Consider the following 24,641-nt stretch of genomic DNA (forward strand, 5'->3'; position numbering starts at 1 on the left):
CATTTTCTGTCCCATTTGTATTGATTATAAGATCAGAAATCTCAAATCTCAGTCCTCCATGCCTCAGGCTGCTTATAGACTTGGAGCTGAGCTAATTACAAATTCCTCAACAGAGGCTCTTTTATTTTCTTCATATTCAGCTTTTATTGGAGAGGGGCTTATCAGTTCACATATATAAAGTTAAGCCAGTTCCAGAAACACAGATATTTGACAACTCAGAAGATTCCAGCTTGACTATATCTTAAAAAGCTCATTCAAGGAAACACTTCAGCAATTTTATGTCAGAAGAGCTTTGGGATTAAAAACTGCTTACCATTTGATACTGAATTTCCATTTTCAGCAGTCACAGAACTGGACAGTGGATTAGATGACTGAGTTCCATGGTTATTTGCATTTTTATCCTGGGTTTCTGATCCGGTATCTGATGTATTTGGCTCTTCCCTGCTCCTCAAGTTCAGATTAGTTTCAGCACCTGACACAAACAGAGAAAAAGCTTGTCAGCTTCCTATTAACTAGTGGCTTTCACATATGAGTTGAAAAAACTAACACACAGAAACCAAATTACTTTATCAAATTAATTTAATTAATCACTAAATTCATGAGTCCAGTGATAAATGTGGAAGGTTTAAGTCAGTGATTTTTGCAGGGTTGGGTTTTTTTTTTTTTCTGGTGTTCCACTTGTAGCCATTTAAAGTTTATGGAAGCGAAAGGCATTTACAAAATTTCATTTGTACTGTTTCTTTTCACACAAATATCGGCTGATAAAACTCAACAAATGTTTGTATTGCCTCTATTTTAGATTCTATTCTATTTCACATGAGTTCATATACCGCTGTCATCACTGCAAGGCCTTTCACCATTGCATTAGGTGATACTAGCAATGGCTGTAACATGGGTTTATTTTTTTCTCTTATCTCCCCCCACAAGAAACGAAATGGCTTTTGATATGAAACCATATGTAGAAAGATTCCTCCCAGCAGAGCCTCCCCATGGGCATTATTTACCCTGCCTCAGGGCTCTGCAGCCATCAACTGTCATTTCCTATAAAGTTCCAGGTTTTCACGTCACAGCTTTTTAGTTAAATTTCTTCAAGATATCAAAAGGATGCCTGATCCTGTAGGAGTTCCCAAGCTATGTACAACGCACAGGCATTTCTTCAAAGAGAAGGGCAGAACCCTTCTCTTCTTCCCCCTCTGACTGATGGCACATCCACGCAAAGCAGAGCAGCTGACAGCAAAGTGCCCGGAGCTGGCTCTGAGCTTGCCTGCCTTTGTCAGCCCAGTGCACCACAAGAAATAGGGCTCAGCCATCAGCTGTGCCCGAGCCATCAGCTCAGCCATCAGCCTGGAGTTCAGGGGCCAGAGGCAGGTTCGGAGCTGGGAGACAAGACCGTGGACGGATGGGGGTGGTAGGAGGGACCCCCACTGCAATTCTGGCATCCCCGGCTACCCCCGTGTGGCAGGGCTGATGAAGCTGCAGGAACTGCTGCACTGGCAAGGCTATGCAGTTTTTGGTGGATTTCTCTCTCTTTTCTGGGTTTCTCTTCATTTTGTGGTGAACATATACACATACTCTTTCCTTGCCGTAATCAGGTTTGTTTCACGGAAGACAAAGGTGAATTCATTTCTCTCTGTTTAGCTCCATTTTAGTTTTTCTAACTCTTTCCACCTGCTCCGAGAGCTGGCCTTCGCTGCGGGGCTGACATATTATGGCTGACCTGGGTGCAAAGGCTCTCATTTAGCACTCTAAAATGGAAATTTTTCTTCTATGACAGCTCTCAAAGAGCTATTCCTTGATTTTGGTTGTGCTTATTTAAGCTTTGTCATAATAACAGCAACAACCAACGGAGGTCAAAAGACTAGCTACTAAAACCAACATTACAGCATTTATCCATACTTCCAATGACATCCTCAGCTCTCCCAAAGATTGAGTACAATCTTATAAGTCTTGAGCACATGAGCATTTTTCAAGGGGACAGGAAAAACATTTTTTCACCAGGTAACAGATACCTTGCCTGCAGATGTTGACTGCATGGTCGATTTTTCATTTATATGCCTGAACTGAAAAAAACCTCACCTGGTTTACAAAGCACCGACATTTTAAAAATTATTTAATAAAGGGAAAACTATATATCCATTCTGGTTAACTTGAAATGTTTAATTTCATTGAAAAGGACTTTCTTAATTTTGTTTAGCTTTCAGTTATTTAGCTCTGAATCTTTCTTAACTTCTTCTAACAAAAAAGCTGTCTTGAAAAGTCAAAAAGTTAATTTCCAAGCTGTCAGAATAAAACGTTTCAATGGTTTTTTTTTTGCTCCCTCCCTTGCCCTCATTCCCCGATCATTATTTTTTGCCAGATCTGATTGGAGTGTTTCAGTGGCACTGTTTCATAGACTGCGTATTTAGGCAAATATGCTATGCATTGAAAAAAATTAGGCCAGCTCTACCCACAGTAACTGACTTGGGAGATGCGGTAGAACCAGAGTCTGAGCTGGAAAATGCATACAGTACAATTATAAGAGCATGCCTGATTTAGCTTTTGTACAAGCAAGTTGACGGCAAAATGCATCTTTGCAGCTCATATTAAATTTGTCTGAAAAGGAAATGTCACTTTTAGCTGTTAATAGTCAGTGCACTTGCCTATAGATCATAATGCACCTACATAATTATTGTGCCACCTTTTACATAAAGAGTCTCGGGGGAAGTGGCTGGGATCCTTATTTTTCTTGATATCCGAAAGATTTATTGATTTGCCTGACATCTGCAATTCATTTGAGAATGTGCAAGTAGAAAGACTTTTTCCTGCATTCCTATTTGCAGAAGCCTTTTGTTTCATAGGTACATTGATATCTTTTCATGGCATTCATGAAGGGCTGTTGGAAAAAAAAAAGGTTATCTTTTCTCCTTTATATCTGTAAGATGAAATACTACAAAGAATTGTGGATAGCTACTATTGAGCTAAAATATCATCCTAAATTGGCAGAAACAAGTAGTGGACAGATATGCAGCATATCTTTTGGGAGAGCTATCTACATAGAGATCTGTTATCCCATTTGCTCTATTCAGTCATTGAAATAAATGCACATCTTTAGTTTCTAAATAGAAGACTATATAAAGAAAATATACTTCAGAGTGCCTTATTTAATTAATCTTGGGGGTGGGAAAGAAGCCTATATTTTGTTTCAAAATAATCTGGATTATATAAAGGTACTTGTACTAATTTTCTATGTATAGGCATCTTCAGCTCCTTGTTGGAGCACGGTCATGTGAGTCTGCGGAAGAAGTGTAACCACATATGTTGGCTAACTTCTAAAAGACTCCTGGAGAAGCCAGAGTGTATCCCTAGCAAACACGTGCTGTTTATTTATTTTGGAGTTTGTGTAAAATGGGTGAGTTTCTGAAGAAAATCTTTTCTATAAATAGGATAACAAGAGGATGCTTTAGCCAGGTGTAACCAGTGTACTGTCCCTGTGCTGCAAAACTTACCTGAGATCACTGGCAAATTCAGTCTGGAAGGGACCTCAGGAGGCCCCTCGTGCACCCCTGCTCCAAGCTGTGAGATCAGACCAGGTTGCTCAGGGCTTTGCCCAGACAGGTCCTGAAAACCCCCAAGGACGGAGCCTGCCCCACCTCCCTGGGCAGCCTGTCCCTCTGCCTGCCCCCTGGCCTGCCTGTCCTCACGGGGGAGAGGTGTCAGTACCCAGCCTGAACCCCTCTCGTTTCAGTTCATGCCTGCCATACCTTGTTGCCCTGCCTCACACGTCTGTGAAGGGCCCGGCTGCCCCCTCTCCATCCCCTCCCCGTAGGCACCGGGGTGGCTGTGAGGTGCCCCAAAGCCATCTCTGCCCCAGGCTGGACAAACCCCCCTGCCCCAGCCTCTGCTCATGGGGACACCCTCCAGCCCTGAGCGTCGTGGGGGTGAACTCACTCCAGGTTATTGGCGTCTTTCCTGCATCGGGGGGCACCAGACTGGCCACGTTATCCAGATGTGGTCTAACAACGAGTGCTGGGCAGAGGCCAGCACCCCTGCCCCAAGCTCCTCATTGTGCTCCTGCTGATGCAGCCCCGGACACTGCTGGCCACCTCTGCTGCCAGGGCTCGCTGCCGGCTCCTGCCCAGCTCCCAGGGTCCCCAGCACTCTTTCCCCAGAGCTGCTCCCCAGCCAGTCTGTCCCCAGCCTATACCATTGTAAGAGGCAATTCCTTCCCAAGTGCACGACTTTGCATTTGTTTTTTCAATAAGCTTTAACATGCCAAAAGGCCCTGACTTTATCTTCTGCGCTGGGGTATGCCTCTCTGTCCTGCCTCCCCACTACCCAAAATATCCCTGAGCATAACAAAGGTGTGTCCTGACTTTTTATCATAATATTTCTATTCCACACAGTGTATCATTGCACAGTGGTATCTTAGACAGGAATACTGTGGACAATTATAAAAGATATAAGGAAGCTCTCTGTTAACACTAAAAACTTAGAAAATGCCTACTGATTCCAATTTTATCCATCAAATATTGGTCTGAAATTCACTTCAGCCTCATGTCTTCTCAGTCACCTGATATAGAAGTTTGGACTTTCTCCACATTAATGTCAACTTCCCCCTGCTGCCATGAATCCCTGCAGATACAAATATGCACTGCTCTCTCATCCCTTTTCAACTTTCTGAATCTATCAGAAATACTTAAGGAGAGAGGAAAGGAAAAAACTATGGTTCGTACAGTTGAACATCTTCACCAACACACCGAATGTTAACTTTTTGTTCAGGCTTGCACTCTGCTGTTCTCACCAGATGGATGGATGATTTACCAGGTTTCAACGGTTTTTTTTTTAAGTAACAACATCTTAACAGTTTCCAGCTAGTAATAAATGTTACTTGAAGAGTCATCCATGCCTACTTGTGAGAGACTAGCTACAGAGGGGTATCAGCTGTAAGAGCATGATGGGAGTTCATGATTATAAAAGGAATACAAGCTTTAAGTGAAAACCTACGGACTTTTTGCAACAGTGAACAGCATTTGGATTATTATTTCGGTGAACTGACTTTGCCAAAAAGATATCTCTGACTCAGACAAATTCTGCTCTGACTAATCTTGCAGTTAATGAGGATGTATGGACTACAAGGATGTACAGATGTTTGGATTGGAGCATAATTTGCCCCTCAACTGCAGCATAGTTAATAGCTGGAAGCAATCACATGTACAGTGCTTTTAATCAGAGTATGACAAATCAAAGTGTAACAATTATTTCCTTACAAGCAAGCTCTGTATTCCAATAAACCCACAATTAATTACACCAACATTACTTGAAAAGTGTAAGAGGAAAGGTATGCAAAAGAGGCAGCTCACGAAATCCACATTTGCTTGTTATTCTCAGTGTTCCTGGAAGAGATTGAGTTTAAAACTCATGACAAAGTCATAAGGCACAGGATGGACTGAAATTTCACTTATTTTGGAAAGAAAAGTCAGAGTATGGCAACCGCAGAAATGTTTTAATATATCTGCTTTTTATGTTCCTTTTTGAGTCATTATCTCACTCTTAAAAGAAACTCAATGCGCTGAAAGTCTACGTGATGTAACTTTTTTGTCAAAAGAATAACTTAAACTCTTTTAATTGAGCTATGACTTCCAAATATCCTATTATAAAGCTCATTTTTCTCAAACGTAAAATGTAGGATCCCAAATGTCATAGTTGTTTCAGAAGGAGTATTTAGGCTGAATTAATGCTGTTATCACCAAATTAGAAAATGGGCTAGTATAGGCTCTATTCAGATGACAGATTAAAGTGCAGTACTGAAACATTTTGAGAAACTATTATTTTCACAAGGAAATTATATATTTAGCCTATTTAATAAAGTCTAAAGCAACGTATAAATCAGTGACCGATATCAGCATTTAGGTGGAATCACCATAGACTCTTTGTGCAGCAAGACATGAAAAAATAGTATGTTATTAAGAGCACAGCAGTAACTCACCTGGTTGGGTTGTATTTTTCTTTTCTGTCAAAGCCCTTTTTTTGCTCTCCTTTCTTTAAAAGCAGGTATATCCATAACGTATATCTGTCCCCATATGGTCTTTTTTCCAATACTTCTCCTTTTAATATTTAGTGCTCATTTACAGTCTGACTGAAAACTCATTAATAACAACAGAAGGCGTCCACTGCTTTCACTGGGTTTTGGATCAGATTCATGCTTAACTTGGATGCTTTGTGCAGCACTGCCAAGGCGCCAAGGAATTCGCAATTCAGGGTAAATACAGAGGGCCTCTTGCTTTGTCTATCCTGGTAATTCAGATGTGATCATAACTGTTCTCTGGCCCTGAGGCAAACGGTAAGAGACCCATGTCTATGCTATCACACTTTCTTGCCTTCCACAGCAGAGAGGCTGCATCCAAGTTGTCTCCTGGGAATAGTCCCTGGCCTGTGCCATTTCCTGAACCATGCCCAGATCTGCCTGGAAGGGAGCCAGCCTGCCAGGTCCAAAACCATGCCAGGGACTGCTCTAGCACTTTGACTGCACAGAGGATTGAGCTGCCATACCCAGGACATTCCCTGGCACTGGCTCATTTACTAAAACAGACATAGCCCTTCACCTTGACAGCAATAGTTACCACAATAAAAATTGAGTGGTCAATATTAAGTCCGTCTCAGGGAAAAAAGGAAAAATATGAAAGAAAAGCAACCTCAAACCAGGCAGGGCTAGTGGGGCACTGAACTGTTGTACAGTTTCTGCTGAAGCCACATTTAAAAGTTTCACCCTGACTGTATGGGGAAAGCAGGTTCTCCCTAGATTTGCTCTAGTGTAAATGGAAGTCATACACCCTCTTGATCTGATTTGACTTGTACCTGGACCATTCTTTCAAGGCACACGTTCCTTTTCATTAATTAAACAGAGAGCTAAGGCTGAGTTCCCAGCTGAGGAATTTCAGTGCCACAAGCTAGGCAGGATGTATCTAGGTCCTAAAGTAGAAACGATCTCTGTCCTGGTTGACAAAAACATCAGCCCCACAAAACAGAAACCACAAATACTATAGAAAAAGCTTAAAAGCTTTTCCACAACGGAACGAAACCTACAAAAATATATAACACATATAATTATGGAAAGAAATATATGAAAAAAGGGGGAAATAGTTCCTCTTCTTATCATTTAATGTTTTTAATAAATCCCAGGACAATGTCAAACATTATTTCTTCATTCATGGAAAACATAACTTTCTGTAACCAATAATCAATATATGGTTTTAGTTATCAAGATCCACGGCTATTCACACTTCATTAGCAACTATGAAATCCGGAAAACACGTACATTCTGGCAGATAAATTAATGTAATACAGGAGGAGAAGCTTTTTGTACCTGGGCTACCATAGAATCTAAAAGCTAAATAGCTTGATTTCCTTGAAACCTGTGGCTGGCATCCAATAAAAAGGAAATTTCAAATGAAGCAGCTTGTCATTATACATGTGAATAAGAGAGAACTGATGGATCCTATTAACTAGCATATGAAAGACAAGACATTGCAGACAAAAGGAATTCCTGATCTGTGCTCTCACTCCTTCTTGGGAGAGTCAGGAATACGCCAGATCCCAGTGGCCAACCCTGAATATTTGTTACATTTGCTGTGGTAAGTGGACATTGTGAAGTAAGGGGGGAAAAAAAATATGGCGACTGCAGAAATTATGCAGATATTTTTTGATTAAGGAAAGGGAGAGGAAGGTTAAATAAGAACAGGCCATTTTATTTTGGCTTGAGTGTTTACCAGTGTTTTGTTGCACCTTGACAATTGCACTTGGCGTTTCCTGTTTTGCTCTGACTTACTGTTGAGACATTCCTTGTCCGTGGCGTTTGCTAGCTACCCTCAGCACATGTTGTCTTGGGTGTCCTTTCGCTGGATAAATGCATATTGCTTCAGAGTAGTTCAGTTTACCCACATGAAGTCACACTGTGACCTGCTGTAGCATGACTGTTTACTTTGTCTGCTGAGACCTGGAGGCAAACAGATGCATCTTATTTGCTGAAAGAAATGGAGCAGGATGAAAACTGTCAAGACAGGATTCCCCCAGCCTATTAGCATGTACTGCCTGTCTCACCCTCATAGCTGTGCTGCCGGCTGCCGCTTGCCGTCAGAGGCAATAATTATTCATTGATTTATTTCGCCTCACAAAGCCTGCCCTTACAGCAGCAATTGTCTAGGATTTCCCTCTGCAATGATGCTCCTAGGATAGGCAGCAATGAATTTGTACTGTCACTTTTAGCACCCTTTCTCTCTGAGCTGTGTAAGTGGAGCTATCAGATGGTGTTACAAGACACTCCAGAAGCTGCATTCTTCAACAGAGCAGGTAAATACAGAAACAGACCGCTGCTTCTTTGCTCTGGGAAGCTGCATTCGTGGAAGCTCTGTATGAACACTGGAAAGCAAAGAGAGGAGACGCAGGCCATGAAGTACATCAGGTGACAAAACTCACTCTGCTGGAGGTAAAGAGCTCCTCTGAAGAATATTGTGTTAGTGTGATACCAATCAGCCAGAGTTCAGAAGATAAGGCTGGTAGTGAGAAGTGACTGCAGGAACTCCTAGGTCTGGTTCAGCCCTTAAGAGCCATCAGCTCAATCACTTTTTTGTAAATCACTTCACAGCTATGGAAAGTATACACCTAGAACAGAAAGTTTTCTTCTGCTTTCTTCTCTGATGGACTTGTGCTGGTGGGAAGATAGTGCTCTTCTTATTTTACATTTATTTCAGTGAGAATCATTACAAGCTACAAACCTTTCCCTCCTTCCTCGAAGTAATGTTAGGGACATCTCTGGGTCAGGTAAACTTTCAGAGTTGGTGGGGGAGATAGATAACACAAGTGCCTTCTTTCCCTGTCTAGAGGACTCCGGATTGTTTGAATGAGGCTTGTTCCCAACATGAGACAAAGAACACCGCTGCTGAAGTGGAGAAAACAGCCTTCTTAAATACTGGTAATGGACGAAGAATGTCTGGACAGGCTGCCACCTCTCCTGCTTGGTAGTATCTGAGCCAGAACTTGGAACACCTTTTTAATGCAGCAAGTGTGCTAGAGTCCAGCCAGTGCACGTGTTTAAGAGACTGGGGATTTCATTCACCACATCTTCTCTAGGAACTGATCTCTGCAGGTCTTTCTGAGGTCCATTACTAACCACAGAGGGCAAGAAGGAGGGCAGCACTGCTTGGGACAATTTCCTGCCTTAGGAGAAGCATTTCTTCCTTTCATGTTCCCCACCTTTTCCAGTCTAATATGGAAAAAAGTAGCTGATTTTACTCTCTAATAGCTTTGTTTACTGTTAGGTGTGTTGATTGGCTGACCAAAGAGTCTATTTCTTGTGTTTGTGTGGTTAAAAAACTGCTGGTGTGCTGGAAAAGGAGAAAGTAATTTGGTAAGAAACACAGCTTCCCTTTTTTAAACTGTTTTCTTCTAACTGTTGTGGACGCAGCAGTTCTTTTTGAAGGCGGGCATTTAAGTTTGTTTACATTTGTGTGTGGTATCTCAGTAACAGAACAGCCATTACTGCTGGGCTTTAGCTGCTGTTGGAAGGAATTATGTGATGAGACACTGTCTCAACCTTCCTCCCCCTCAAACACAGTTGCAAATATTGTAAAAATAAACAAACAAAACCCGGCAAACAAACAAACAAACAAACAGACAGGGATTTGCTACTGCCAACAGCATCACATCAGTTCTATTTACTTTTCCCACAGAACACTTCTACAGAGATTTTTCAGGATCTCTCTCATACCAGCTCTGGTATTGACTGCAACACAGAAGTCTTAGCGTAAGTGACTGTGTTGGGCAGGTAAATTGTTTGAGCAGATCCTGAGGGACAATCCAAGGAATATTTTTGGATCACCTGTACTGTAATCCTGCCCACCAAACAGGGACAACTATTCTGGAAAACCTCTCGGACAACATTCCTAATTTGCTTTCGAAGTGAGCTTCTAAAACAATTCAAAAATTGAATTTAGACATTTCTTTAGCTTGTTTTTAAGTTCATTTTGAAGGGATACAGTGATGGTCAATGACACCTCCGTGAACCTCAAAGCAAGAACATATGGCTATCACAGATGCAGTGTGATAAGCATCCATACTGTGCACAAATATAGCCAACTCATGGCTAAAAACTGTCCCTACATACTACTAGTATGTCAGCATCATACTGCAACCAGCCCTTAAGGAAAGAGCTAAAAGAAATAATGAAATGTGGAACTTCAGGTGTAATTTTTTCATATGTTTTTTCTTTTAATAATTGCACCACACAAAGGATAAAATTCATTTTTATGTTTTTCATTTTAAAATAGAGTGAAAACTCAAGCGAAAAGAGCGCTGAACTTGAAGGCTTCTTTAGTTTCCTACTCACTAGTGGGCCCAGGGAGAAGACAGATGCCCCAAACTGCTACTCCTACTTCCAGTGCTCCACTTCCAAACACTCTCCTACCCCCTCAACAGCAGAGTGCAGCGGTGTGGAGAGATGCAGCATGAGGGTCAGGGCACCCTCATGTTTATGACCAAGTCTTCTTCCCAATCTCTTTCCAACTGTCTTCTCTTGCTTCTCCATCCAGCCCCACAAAATGCCGACACTGGAGCTGGAACACAATCCACACACGTGGGTCTATAGAGTTTCATGGTGAGCTGCACGAGTCCTGTCAAGAACTTTGGGTCATCACTGAGGGGCTGGAGTTTGTGCAGTCACAACTGCGTTGCTCTTGGATACCTGAGACAGTGAGTTTAGAAGTAGCTTGGTTTGTTTATAACACATCGTTGGTTGCTGTGTAGACATACCCCTGAACGACAACCTGACCAGTGTTGAAATGGCCACTCTTGAATTTATCTGGATCCAAAAATAAAAAGTCAACACATTTAATTGTGAACATTTCCAGTAAGAAAAATTTGGCTATGTTTGAGGCAAACCATTTCAATAGTTTCCAAACATTTTTGAAATACTGGACTTGAAAGAATATTTATTTCTGCACAGAATTTCAGAATGCTTGATTTTCATTCCAGGGCAAAACAAAAATAAATGTCACAATCTTGACATTTTCTGTGAAATGGAATTATTGTTCTCTACTGAGGCTCTATGCAAAAGATGATTTAATGCTGAGATGGATGTAAATAAGTTAAAAGCATCTGAACAGATTTCTCACTCAAGTTGAGAATTTAATTAGAGACTTTCACTAAAATGTGTGTTCAAATTTCATTCTCCACTATGTCCCAAATGCCTGTAGGCCTGTAAAATCAAGTGACATGACATTTACTGCCAAATAGCCATATTCTTGGTTGGTATCAGGAATGGAAGTGTGCTACAGTTCAATTTCCTTGTTGTCTCAGATATGGCTAATTTCTCACATTAATGTATCTTTGGTTTACAATTAGTGATGTAGTCGTTCCTAAATAAAGTCCTTCTTGGATCACAAATAAAAAATACTGAAGACTGTTTACTATTTAAAGAAGCCCACAACACTGTTAGTAATGAGACAACTTCCCGAACCATTGCTGAATTTGGAACAATGATGTTGCAATGATGTTGATGGTGAAGAAAAGACATTATTATGAAAATAATAATCGTGTACATGCCTACCTGAATGATCAAAGACACTATTAAAGGTGGGATATTATTAAAATCTGTGGGCTTGAAATGCACTAAGCTGAACCAGTATGGTGTGGTTATTGTGCTCCAGTATCAGAGAGGATGAAGGGGACCCGAAGTAAATCCAACCCAATGGAAAGAAAGCAAAAAAGAATTAGTAATTTAAAAGGAATGCCTGCAGTTCTCAGAAATGGACCATGTAAAAGGAACAGAAAAGTCGGTGCAATTACTTCTCCTCAGCTTCCTTCCTGTTAAGCAGTGACTAGGTATGAACATGAGAGAGCCCGTACTGGGTCAGACCAAGGGTCTGTCTACTCCAGGATCCTTTTCTGACAGCTGTAGATTCTTACAGTATAAGATCACGTCAAAAATGCAGTGATATTTCCTGGGTGATCCTGGGGCTGCACAGTCTCCTCCAACCTCTATTTGACTGGATATAGGCTTTGGAAATGTGTGGAGGAGTGCTAAGGATTTGATTTTATTTTCAATACAAGCATTTAAAATGCAAAATAAATATAATAAAGGTTTATGACAATATCCATTCTTTTTTCACCTGAAATATAAATGAGGCTTGATTTGTTCTTCTAATAATCTTCAGGTTAAAATTGTTTATGGTAATCACACACAAAGCCTCTTTTCTATGTCAGAACAGAAAACCAAAGCAAATTACACATTACGTGATTTTAGGCTGTAAAAGCAAACAGTGAACTCAACCAGGAAGAGAAATGCTACAGTGACAAAAAATTGTCATAACAGAAACCCAAAAAACTCTTCAGCAGTAAAATATACTAGTTTCCAGAGATTTTGAAATGGAAAATTATTCTTGGTATACTGTATTTATCCTAAACCAACAGATCTTTTTTGTAAGAAATTATCCAGATAATGACAGACTTATAGATGAGAAGACTGCACGTTAAGGCGGTATCTTTCAGGCTGTAAAAAAGTTCACAGATATTCTGCAAACAGGAATGGAGGGTATTTTCTCTAGACTCTTCTAATCCCTTTTTCTGCTGCAGTAATGCAAACCACAATTATTTCCTCAGAAAAATCACCCAGCATGGGCTGGATGGCAACCATATTGCCAGCAGTTCTGTCTCCTCCTTTGTAATTTTCTGCACAGGGCATCTACGGCTAGCCAAGTATGGGCCTTTTTTTATGACTCACATTAAACTCTTACTAGCAGTGCTTTGGCTTTCTCCCACTTTTCTGTACCTACTCCAAGAGATTCAGATTGAGAGCTGCAAGTAGTCCACAGTGAATCAGAGAGTGATGACTCTCCTGTGTTTAAATATCTAATCTGAAAATTAGTCACAGAAAGTCACCCTCACTCCCTGGTAATTAAGGCAATTATATAAACAGATATTTATCTCTTTCGGAGAAGTGTTGTGAAACATAATTCATTAAAGTTTTAATGCTTTGAGAATTTTACTTGAAAGATGTTACAGGAGTCCAATGCCTCATGTAATCATTCCTCCAGCATTCACAGGTAAAAGAAGATAAATGGTGACAACACAGCTTTCTGTATTACTCATGTTTTGTAAGTTGTTAGCTTTTGCCACAAAGAAAGTAAAACTATTACATTGTACCCATATAATGTAGGAATAATGAGATGCAGATATGAATATTATCTTTATTAAGTTGCTTAAGAGGAAAAGCTGAGTGGCTTAGAGGATAAGGGACTGAGATTTCATCTCAGAAACCCCAGTGGGGATTTAATTTGCAATCCACTGCTCAGATGTTAGCTGCACAATAGCTTACTCTAATCTGCTGATAGAGGGAAATTATTTACTAGCTATCAAAGGGCTGCTGCCTTTGACAGGACAGTACTCCCCATACATACACATTAAATACTGTTATTTTCCAAGTTTGAGCCAATTTCAGTAAAGAGTGTTTGGCAAGCATTAGTCCCAACTAGGTATGTCTAAATATCTGTATTATTTGTCAGTTGTAACTATCTTCCTGTGACTTCCAGTGCTTAAACTGAAGGATGTGGAGTAATTTACTGATATGTGAAGCTACTTGCCTTGGAAATACCTCACTTAGGAAGCAGGTAAAGAAGGGATTCATATAGTTAATGGATGCCAAAGATATTGGGCAAACATTTGAACAGTATCAATATTTTGTTAACAATCCAATGTTTGCATGCCTTTTCTATTGTTACTATGTAAGTTACTAAACTGTTTTGGAAAGGAATAGGTCACTGAAGCATGTATAGACTTGCATATACAGATCTACTTGTACTGAAACACTAACAATAATTCACAAAACTTGGAAGCCTATACATTGATGACCTACATAAAGGAAAGATCTTCCTAATTTTATTTCTTAGGCACCTAAATCCGGGGTTGCAAGCTTACACTTTTTCTTTTGCTCAGACGCAGAAGTCAAGCATCCATGCCAATCTTTTCTCAACAAGCAGGAAGGAGAGAAGGCATTAAGTCTTTATTTCAATAGACTGATGGTAAGGAAATTCATCCAGGTTAAGGGAAAATCATACTTCCTTTGCTCCTTTCCCTTTAGAATCCACGTGAATACTCACTCTGCCAATGTGAGCATGGATGATGGGCTGGGAATTATTCCATCTTTTGTTCTGAAGCTGAAATGATTCCTCTTTGTATGGAATAATTTAATTTCAACTGTACCAATCAAGACAAATAACACTAGGACCTAGCAATCTGAGTATCATTCATCCATGTTGAGGAAAAGAAAATTCTGTCCTTGCTTCACAAATATTTAATATGAAATGCTTAAACATGTAATTGTCTCTTCCTTACATAAGGAATGTCTTATATGTTGAATAGATAAAAATATTTGTACATTCTGCTAGAGAGTGTGTTTTCATGATTAAGGCATTGAATTGGCTTTCGTGAAGACTAGTTTCAAATCTAAGGCCCTGTCTAGAAATATCTGAGTAGGACCTCTGCACATGACCATTCAGTTTCTATTTGTCTCGCAAACTAAAGTTTCTACTTCTAGAAATCAGGGAGAATAGAAGAAAATTGTGTGTGTGTATTATCGCTTATCCGCACTCAAGTCTTGTTTTATATGGAGTAAAAGGAAATCCCTGTCTAACAATACAGCTGTAGCTTCAATGACAACTCTTTTCAACCTTGGAGAAATCACTTTATCTCAGTTCTCACCTGTTACAGTTTTGCTTATTTAAACTATAAGCTCTGCAGAGCAGAAAACTTCTCCTATTACATGTAAAGTATTTTGCAAGAAATTGCATACTATATGATCCTGATCATTGCTTGAACCAGTAGATGCTACTGTCGGGGAAAAAAAATGGCCAGGCTAGGCCACCAGGTCATGAAAATTGTTGCCATTTGATTATTTTTTTTGTTGCCTGTGTGAAAGAAGAGTGCTCTCAGTTCAGTTCACAATAAGTCCACAGTCCATCAGAAAACCACGAATCCATTCTATTGTAATTCTGGACGATCGTTTCCCACGGAGAGGTCAGGAGCCAAAAGGATGTCAGTGTTCTCAGGCCTTGAATTTACTCCTCCAGGCAAGAGGGAGGCATGCTGGGGGATCTGTCTGTATTGCACTTTTATTGGCAAGGAGGCTTTTATCTCAAAGGCTGATGATCCCATTCAGAAACTTATTGATTCCCAAGGCTAACTCTCCTTGACTTCAAAATGGCCCACAATTTTATTTTCTGTTTTTAGTTAAGGTTGTTGGTAGGTTATAACTTATGGAAATAAAGGAAATTGCACATTACAGAATGCTGCTCTAGGCCATGTCTTCAATTATAATGAATTTCTATTAAAATTAATTTAATTTTTTTTACCATACCATCACCTATAAACAAAATACTACAAATGACAAAAAGAAGAAATGGAGGAGTCTTCCAGGAACTTAATATGCATTAGGCAATAGGTGATAAAAAATCAGGAGGTAAGACATGGACAACTTCTAGTTTTACATAACAGAGTCAGCTTTGCTGATTGCTATCCTATTACTTTGCATCAGAGGTTAAATAAAAGATATTTTTTCCAGCTGTTACCCTAGAAATGAACTGAGCACACGAAGTACATGAAAAAAGGCAAATTGTAAAAACATGCACATACATTCACCTGTATTTCTTTGTTACTTTCAATCCATCTGCTCATCATTGAACATTCATATGTAACCGCACTTAGTATTATACAGTAGTTTCCTAGCTCATAAAATATTGATTCAGGTTTTTTACTGTATATCTTTCTTGAACTTTGATCTTTCATACTTAGTGCTGCCTTGATGAAATATTTAGAAGTACAACATTTTCCATGCGAAAGGTAAATTTAGAGTTTTTATATGGTAGCCTCTGTTAATGCACTAGCTTCAACCCACAGGAGACCCAAGTTGAACTCTATCTTGGTCACATTTAGTTGAAAATTGAGTTTGCAAATATCCTCCATCCCAAAGAAACTTTTTTTTTTTAAGGTAAAGGTCAGTTTTGTGTCTTTGTTGGAGTAGGCTTACCACACTTCCTCACCAGGTACATTGAGAGAGCCTTGAGAAGATATATCCAAAGAGCTGACTTTAATAGTTACTACCCAGCAGATAAAAGTGTAATATCTACGTAATAAAACAAGACCCCCGACTTAAACAAACAAACAAACAAACAAACAAACAAAAACTCTACATACATTTATAGGCATTGGATGTTATCAAGTAATTTTGCCAAAGCAAGCAAAACTACTGCAACATCTCCTTTACAAATTTCATCAATTCATATACTCAGAATAACAAACAAGGCATTCTCTTGAGGTTGAGAACTGAGTTCATAGCTCACGGCTGATTGAATTTGGCATCTAAGAACATGCAAGGTCCAGCTAAAGCTTTTTCAAGGTCTGGAGGACTCACAAGGGTTCTGTCCACCACAGTTTCTCTGATAGCTGGTAGGAGCTTTTCTCCCAGTATAAGTCTCTCGTCTCCACCTAGCCACTAACTTTCATGAAACCTGTAGAAACTCAATTAGTTTTGAGACCTTTATCTCCTTGTTGTATTTGGTTGAAAGGGGTTTTGGCTGAAGGCTGCCAAGGCTCATAGGGATAGAGAGATAGGGCGGCACACAGACAGACATACACATATCCAGAGTAAGCACAAAAACCTGCTTCTGTTCTATTATATCTGCATAAATCAGGATATGAAACTGAAATCAATGGAGCAGTATGTATTTAAGAAAATGGACAATGAATAAGAAGATAATCTATCCCGTTATCTATTGTTTTGTTTTCTATTTCAAAAATAGGACTTCATATTGCGCATTTTGAATATGTTGCACACAGCTCTTGATTAAGACAAGCTGTTTGGGCAGACAGAAGTGAAGAAGCAGAGAAAACAGTCTAGAGGTTTTATCATTCTGAATTTTAAATTCACAAAATTTCATGTTTGGGAGATGCTACTAGGGAAACAAGTTTATGTATACAGTGCACTGACTTTTCAATAGGAGACTTTTTTTTTAAATCAGAAAAGTAATGTGAAGACTGGAGTCAGTGTTGTAATTGATATGCAGAACCAGGATTTACTTCAACTTTAATCACTTAGAAGTTACAACTCGACTAGTTTAATCATCTAGGCTTTCCTCATACCCAATGGAGAAAGATATATGGAAGGAATTAAACTCTCAAAATGACTGTCTCTTCATAGGCTAAGGATTTGATGCCTACATATCGAGCTTTTAGATGGACAAAGTTAGGTCAGAAGCATCTCACCCTTACAGAGCGGCTAATTGAATCTGTTAACATCAGAATGAATTTTCAGTATTCGCAAGATCCATAGATTTGTTCCAGTAACAACATTAAACCCTTTATTACCTGGACAAAGCAAATAATTAAGTGATAATGTCTGAGGACTGTGGTCTAAAAAACCTTTAGCAAAATGGCAAGTTTGCTTCTTTTTATAGTTGGCTTTTGCACTAGATATGAAAGACATACTACAGATGCCAGAAAGCCAGGATACAAAGTAATCTCTGGGTATGTACATAAGTGTATGCAAATGACAGGAAAGGTAAGAATAAAAGGATAGAAAAGGGAAATAAATATAGTTTGCTGCATAACTCTCTGTCTCGGCTTTATTTAGGAGAATAATAATGGCTGTATCGCTAAATTCAGAATTTCTTGGAAATGAAATAATGAAACCTTAAAAGAAAGTCTTCAAATTAAAGTACATGCTATCTACCAAACGCCTAGCCATACATTTCATTCAAAGTATTTCTATAGATTGATACCATAAACTCATTTTCACATGATGTAACATCTGTGTTTATTTTACTGAGACTGCTGGAATGTTAAAAATAATCCATTTAAATTTGTGTCATACAAACATTTTGGTAAAAGAAAAGTTGACATCTCAGAGAAAACCTGAAGACCTAAAATTTTTATAGGCAATGTATTTTCTATATGCGTTTCTTATGACTACAACAGATGGTTCTTTAAAAAAACCCCAAACAACGGTTTTCTTTTGTATTTTTACCTACTCTATCAGCTTCCAGTGTAAGAAAGTTTTGGTGCAGAAGTAATACACTATACAGAAGCAGAGAGATCTGTCTTACCTTCTGGCTCCCTGATCTTACGTCCTGCTGCAGATTTTCGTAGCACACTCCGTCCTGAGTTGAACAAGCTAGTTAACTCATCAAGGGGACTGGTCAATGACCTTGAGTTTGTAGGGCTGTATGGAAATGAAGATGACGAATTTGAGTTCAATTTCCTGTGATCTGCTCTTGCCAACTTTGGGGAGTAAGGCAGTTTGGAGAATGGAGAAGATGAGCATCCAAGCTGAGCAGGATTTGGTCTCTGAGGTACTTTTGACAGGTCTGAGTTTGTACCTGTTTTCCCTGTGTTAATCAGAAAGCTAGCACAAGTCTCTGGAGGAAATGCAAAATGTGTGGAAGCCCGGTAGGAAATAGGAGGTGGTACAGGAGGAGGGGGTGGTGGGAGAGAAGGAGGTGGTGTGGAAGGAGGAGTCACTTTGCTGGAAACATTGAACACAACCAAGCCTGGAGATGCTGGTCTTTCATTCTCCCCTTTCTGGCTTTTGGAGTATTGTGGTGATAATGGACTTGAGCCTTCTGACTGCACAGGGTATTTTAGGTTGGTTTCCAAGACAGGAAGCTTTTTGACTTCTAGTGGTGTTAGAGGTGATTCATCAGAAGCAGGTGAACATGTGACAGGGGTTGGCGGAAATACAAGAAGTGGTGGCCTGTGGGGGAGCAAGTTAGGGAAAGGGGCTGGAATGTCACATGAGTCTTTATAGATCAAAGCTGCTTGACTGTTTCCATCCAATGTTCTATCTTCAACGTTAACATTTTTTTTGCTTTCAAACAACAGAGGAGGAGATCCAGTCACTACTGGAATTACTCCACTACCATTGCTTCCTTCTTCCGGTAGAAAATACTTCATTTCTTCATATACAGACTCTCCTTGTTCTGGGCTTTCTGCTTCAGCAGAACTGCTTTTCATTGCATTCCCTACCATTTCAATATAGACAGGCTCATTTTCCTCCTCTTCTTGTGACATATAGAGACTCAACACACCATGTTGTGGCCCATCAGCAGAAGCTGCTCTCTGTACTGTCACAGTGTCATAGCCACCTGGTTTAGCTACTGTGCTTGCCTGTTTTACATCCGCAGGCTTTTGGCCAGGTATTTCTTCATAAGAGCCACTAAGTTTTGTATTGGGACTTCGTTTTGGTTTTCTGGGAGGTATTTTTTTCATGGTACTATAGTCATCACTGTGTGGCCTTGGACGGGTCAGTACTAGGAAAGTGAAAAAGGTCTGTGTTATTAACAGATCAAAGTCATTTTTTTCTTACACAGGTCCAGTACTTTAAGCCTTCAAATGTTGCCCATATAGTTTTACAATTAGCAGCGGTCACAAACACAAGGATTCAGTCAAAAGTAAAAATCAAGGAATGAAATGCAGAACTTTCAGCTTCCAAACCACAAGCCTTTGCTACCTGTGCATATAATCTGCTTTGGTAATCTCTGCTGCCACTAAAAGATGAGAACTAACACCTGAGATATCTTTTGAATCCAAATGTTCACTGCAAGATCTGTAACACATGGAAATATGTGCTTGTTATTCCTTTTGCACCAAGGGAGAGGGGCATGCTTTTAACTAGGAGTTTCAGCATGGTGCTACTTTGACACATGTTACTGCCAGTAACTGAAGTATCCCCCTTTTATGTAATACCTATAAAACTCTAATTATAGGCAGATATTATGCCTATCTCTTCTTTTGTACTGCAGGTGTGGAAATAATTTATAAAGTTAGGAAATCCCATAGCCTAAGGGCAATTCCCCAACTGAGTATACAGTTAACTAAACTAGATGTCTTTTCACAGCCTCCAGGCACATATGGAGTGGAGAGACTAGATACCTAGGTGATTGGTCTTTTAAGATCAAAATCAGATAGTGTAAATCAAAGCTGGTTTTGGACAAAGACTCAGGAAACTAACATAACTCTTGGAAAATGAGTATACAGCAGGGAAACTGGCCCTATTGTTTCATACATATGAGAAGAATTCCGAAGTTGTTTTGTGAGTGTATACAAGCATTAGTGTTAAGACCACACATGCATATATAAATTGTCATTCTTTCAAAAACCTCTGCTAGAGCTTTTTGGTTAAATCAATCATGTCTTGCAGAGCTGGGCACTGAAAGCCAAAACCACTACAGAGCTCCTTAAGCCACGCTAGTTTAAAAGTGTATTGGACACAGTTCATCTCTCCTTACACAGAGCTTGAATGAGCAAGGAAGAGGTTAAGAAAAATGGACTTGCATCTAATGAACTGGACAGGAGAACAGTAATTATTTTGCAAAAGGAAGTTGCAAAGGTTTCCATCCATTGTATGCAGAATTAGAGAATGGTTATACATAGCTTTAAACCTAACCTGAAGGATCTTCCCCTGATAAGTCTAGAGAATCCTTTCCACAAAGCATGACAAGTCAGGCTTATCAAGGAAAAGTAGAATGCATTCCTCCCCTTCATCTTCTACTCATTCATTTCAAGGGTGAAGGAGAATAGAACAACTCAAAACTGTTCTATATGCACTATAATGCATTGAGACACTTTGGGACTTTCATAGCACTTTCCTTCTAAACAAAAAATTCACTATAAGCAAGTTACGGCACAAACATAAACCACTGAATGCATGTTACTCATGTGAACATAGAGAAAAAGTAGGAGAAAGTTTAATGTTTAACTTGTGAAATTCAAGATTCGAGCATTCTGTTTTAGTGGTGCAAGGTATTCTAACATACAGTTTAAAAAACAGTCAGTGGGGTAGAATAGCTCAAGTTGACAGAGATCATTTGTCTCTAGAGGGAGTTCTGCAAATAGGTTTTGGTTGTTGACAAACTAGGCAATTAAAACACATGAGTATTATTTGCTGATTTGGAAACAAATGACAAATTGACTAATTTTATTTACTGCCACTGAAATATTTCAGGGAAGCGGGACTTTTCAAAGGCACTTGACTGTGTTAAAAAGGATCAAAGAGAAAAGAATAAATCAATAACCTAGAGTAACATTTGCGACTGTTTCTCCCTTTATGCCTAACCTTCATTAGCGGTTTCCTTAGAAGCTGCCGACAAGCAAGCACTAACAGCCTCGTACGAAGCGCTCAGTCGTGTGTTGGGGTCCCTCTTTGGTTTGGGAGGAGGCTGTTTCCTTGGTGATGGCAGGCTATTGCTATCATCCATGCTGAACACAGAGTGCAGGGAGGGGGATCTGATGGATGACCCAGCCGCAGAATGTACCAAGCCGTCCACCGCCATGGGGACAGGGACGGAGCTGGAATGAAAGTGCTTAGGCGTTCGACAGCCGGCAAAGCTGTCCTCAGAGACCTTCCCACCCTTGTCTTCAGCTCTGAAAACACAGAAAAGAGGCCCAGATGCATTATTCAAGCGATAACAATGAACCTGTTCATGCAAACATAACAACAGCTTTTTGGTAAACAATCTCACAACTCCCCTGCTGTGTCGAGGGGATGTGTGTAGCAATCTTCTGACAAACAAATCCAGATCAAGCTGCTAGCTTTCTTCCATTTCCTGTTTCATGATAAATCAGGACACTGGCCCTTTTTCACACAAATGCAGCCTGCCTTAAGCAGTTTCATATTGTTGATCAGACATTCACTGAATGAATTGTTCACACTTTGATTGTTACACACAATCAAAAGCTGGGTTTTCAATCTGAATGATAATTTCTGGGAAATCCATTTTAATAGAAAGTTACTGAGGCAGCAAATGCTGAGCCTTTATCATTATTTTCTAAAAAGAGAACTATAAATTCTATTTAGATAATACAAATCTTTAAAATATTAGATGACTTTTTTAACCAGCTACATTGGCTGCTTGAACGATTCCACACAGATATCTATATATCTTCCTGTTTAAGCTTAATTATTAGTTCTCATTTTAATTATATTAATCATGACATTATGCTTAGTTATTTCAATCGCAGTTTTGGAGTTTTACTAATTCCAATTTTTTCCTTTTTGTTTGCTATCTCAATACGTATTGAGAAATGATGTTTATCAGCTGCTTCCAACAAATTGATTTTTCACAAAAATTCTTCTAACATTTTATTCCTCCAAAAATCAAAACGTTGAAAATCTTTTAACTTAGACTGGTAAAGTATTAGATAGAAGATGTCTATACTGTCATTTTACAAACAAATCCCTGGTAATTTGTTTTTTTAAATTGTATTTCTGCATGGCAAATCACCAGCAGAGCTGGAATTCATGCACAGGATATAGCCAGCTGCCCATGTAGTAAATGAAATAGCTAAAGATGAAAGCATGGTGCTCAGTGGATAATTTGTTTTCACTGTAACGTTTAATTACAGTCTTTCCTACAAAGGCATTTCCTCCAATATGTAATCACTGGGATATCTGAAGCTAATTAAGCAGATGCACTGCCATTTTCACTTTAATAAAAGTCACTGACAAAAGCAATGAAAGCAAAGGGAGTTGTTCTGGATGAAAATTAAGTTCCTATGGAAAAATAAACACTTATATGTCCAGCAAGTTATAGACACATTCCTGCTATAGACACATACCTGTTAACTGCAAATGCTACCTCTGCCCATTCAGGTGTCTGAGAGAAAAGAGATCAGGGACTCAGTTTCTAGAGAAAGGCTCTCCAGCATTTGCTGGATCTGTAAAATAGGCACTCCTGAAAACTCTGATGGGAGTTAAAGAAAAACATTTTCCTATTTTTAAATAAGAGGTAAGAATCCTCCTCATAATCAATCTATCTAGTTCAATGTGTAATCAGGATTTCTTAGTCCAGACTTTATTGTATTTTAGTGCCTTCCTAGCTGTTTTTTACTATCTTGGTAATTTCCCACTGTTGGGATTTTAAGTTAGAGGAATTTTTCTTTTGTTTGCTTAGTTTGATGAAAGTTCAACTATAATCTATTTATCTTAGAATTAAAAAATATTTCTGTAAAAAATAAATGCCTCAGAGACTTGAATAAGTTCCTATAAAGCTCAGTGTCCCCTGAATAGGATATAAGGGGTGTCCTTAAGTTTCTAGACTTAATTACCTGATATACAGAAAAAAAGTAGTGTCTAACATTGATTTGGATTGAGTATATACTTGAGAATCCTCTTGCAATTCCTCAGTCATTTCTGTGACTTTCTAAGCAGGGAAAAAAATCACTAAAACTGAAGAAATGCTTTAATTCTTCACAGTTGATGTTTCCTCATCTTACCTTTTGTGGCCTTCTTCTGGTCTGTTTCTAGCCTCTAACTTTTCCCTGTGGTAAGCAGCGTTCATCTCATTGCGGAGCCGGTCATTTTCCCGAGCAATGTCAGAAGCATTTTGAATGACCAAGGCATCGTATGTTTTCAATCCCATATCCTCAGCGTTCTGCAAGAAGCTTTTGATTGAGGTGACCTCTTGCTGTTTGATGCTCATCTTCTGTAGCAAGCGCTGGCGAGCTAGAAATCCTCTTACAACTACCATAATAGAAGGAAAAATTATGGACCAAAGAAAGACAACTAATTAGTGAATAACTTAATATTACTGTGTGTTCTGCTGTAAACATGAGCAAATAAATTCAGTCAACATCTTACACAAAGAACGAAAGAAATGTGACGGCATATAAACAACATACTAAAATGGAACTCTTTCTGCTTTCTACTGTCAGTGCTTAAAACAAAGTAGTGATAGTAAACTCTTTCATAAATTTATTTATGTTTACTTTCACTGAACATTATTTTTTATTACATTACAACTGGAAACTCAGATGTATGCTACAGATTGTGAAAGCATACATTTACACTGCAAAGGTCAAAAGATCACTTGTTTCAAAACAAAACCCTGAATAAATGATTGTTGCATTGAATGCAGCAAGAATGAAATGTTCATTTGCTTTCGGTCAGCTTAAAAAAATGCTTTAAATATTTTGGTGTACCTAAAAAAAATCAAAACTTAAAGAGTTTTGAGACTTAAAGACCTTTTGTTGCTCATTTTCTTTCAGCAAAAACAATTAGATTAATTTAATGCAAATTTCTCAAATGTATCTGTCACATCATGTCTGCATCTTTCAGTTTAAAATTTTCATCTGCATTGCATCAGCTTTATGTATCTATTAGGCCTGTTTTTCACGCTCTTTGTCAGCCTTATGTTGGGAGAAGATTTTGGTGTATCTCCTATAATAGCTTTCTGTACTACTTTCCTAAGTATGTACATTCATCACAACAAATTCTACTCAACCTAAATACCACCTAGTCCCCTCAATTTTCAGAAGTACCCAGCTGATCAGAAACATAAGGCACAGGGACCTCTCTGGCCATGATTAACTTCGGCACCAAATTAATCACTCCATCTGCAACAAGGTAGTATTAGTATTCTCTGAGCGTATGTTTTGGCTTAGAAGGATGAGACAGGCTAACTAAAGGTGTTTTATTTGTGGTTTGGTTTTTTTAAGTTCCACAGATCCTGATTCTTTCCAGATCTGGAATAACTGCTGTGTACCTCACAGGGAAGAACCTGTTCTAGAATTATTCACCTGTTGCCTGAAATATTGTTGATTTTCAGTACATCAACTTACATGTA

At 39.1% G+C, this 24,641-nt stretch overlaps 1 protein-coding gene across 1 annotated transcript in view; it reads right to left on the reverse strand.

Moving 5' to 3' along the window:
* Positions 1-24,641, reverse strand: part of MYO16 (myosin XVI) — a 317,122-nt gene that overhangs the window by 24,041 nt on the left and 268,440 nt on the right. The window contains exons 30-33 of the mRNA XM_076361144.1: positions 23,293-23,539; positions 21,134-21,441; positions 18,126-19,328; positions 314-472 (exon numbers count right to left, since the gene is read on the reverse strand). Coding sequence (XP_076217259.1) covers positions 314-472; positions 18,126-19,328; positions 21,134-21,441; positions 23,293-23,539 — 1,917 coding nt within the window. The remainder of the gene's footprint in view (positions 1-313; positions 473-18,125; positions 19,329-21,133; positions 21,442-23,292; positions 23,540-24,641) is intronic.

Source organism: Aptenodytes patagonicus, chromosome 1 (assembly GCF_965638725.1).
Source record: "Aptenodytes patagonicus chromosome 1, bAptPat1.pri.cur, whole genome shotgun sequence".
NCBI classification, from domain to species: Eukaryota; Metazoa; Chordata; class Aves; order Sphenisciformes; family Spheniscidae; genus Aptenodytes; species Aptenodytes patagonicus.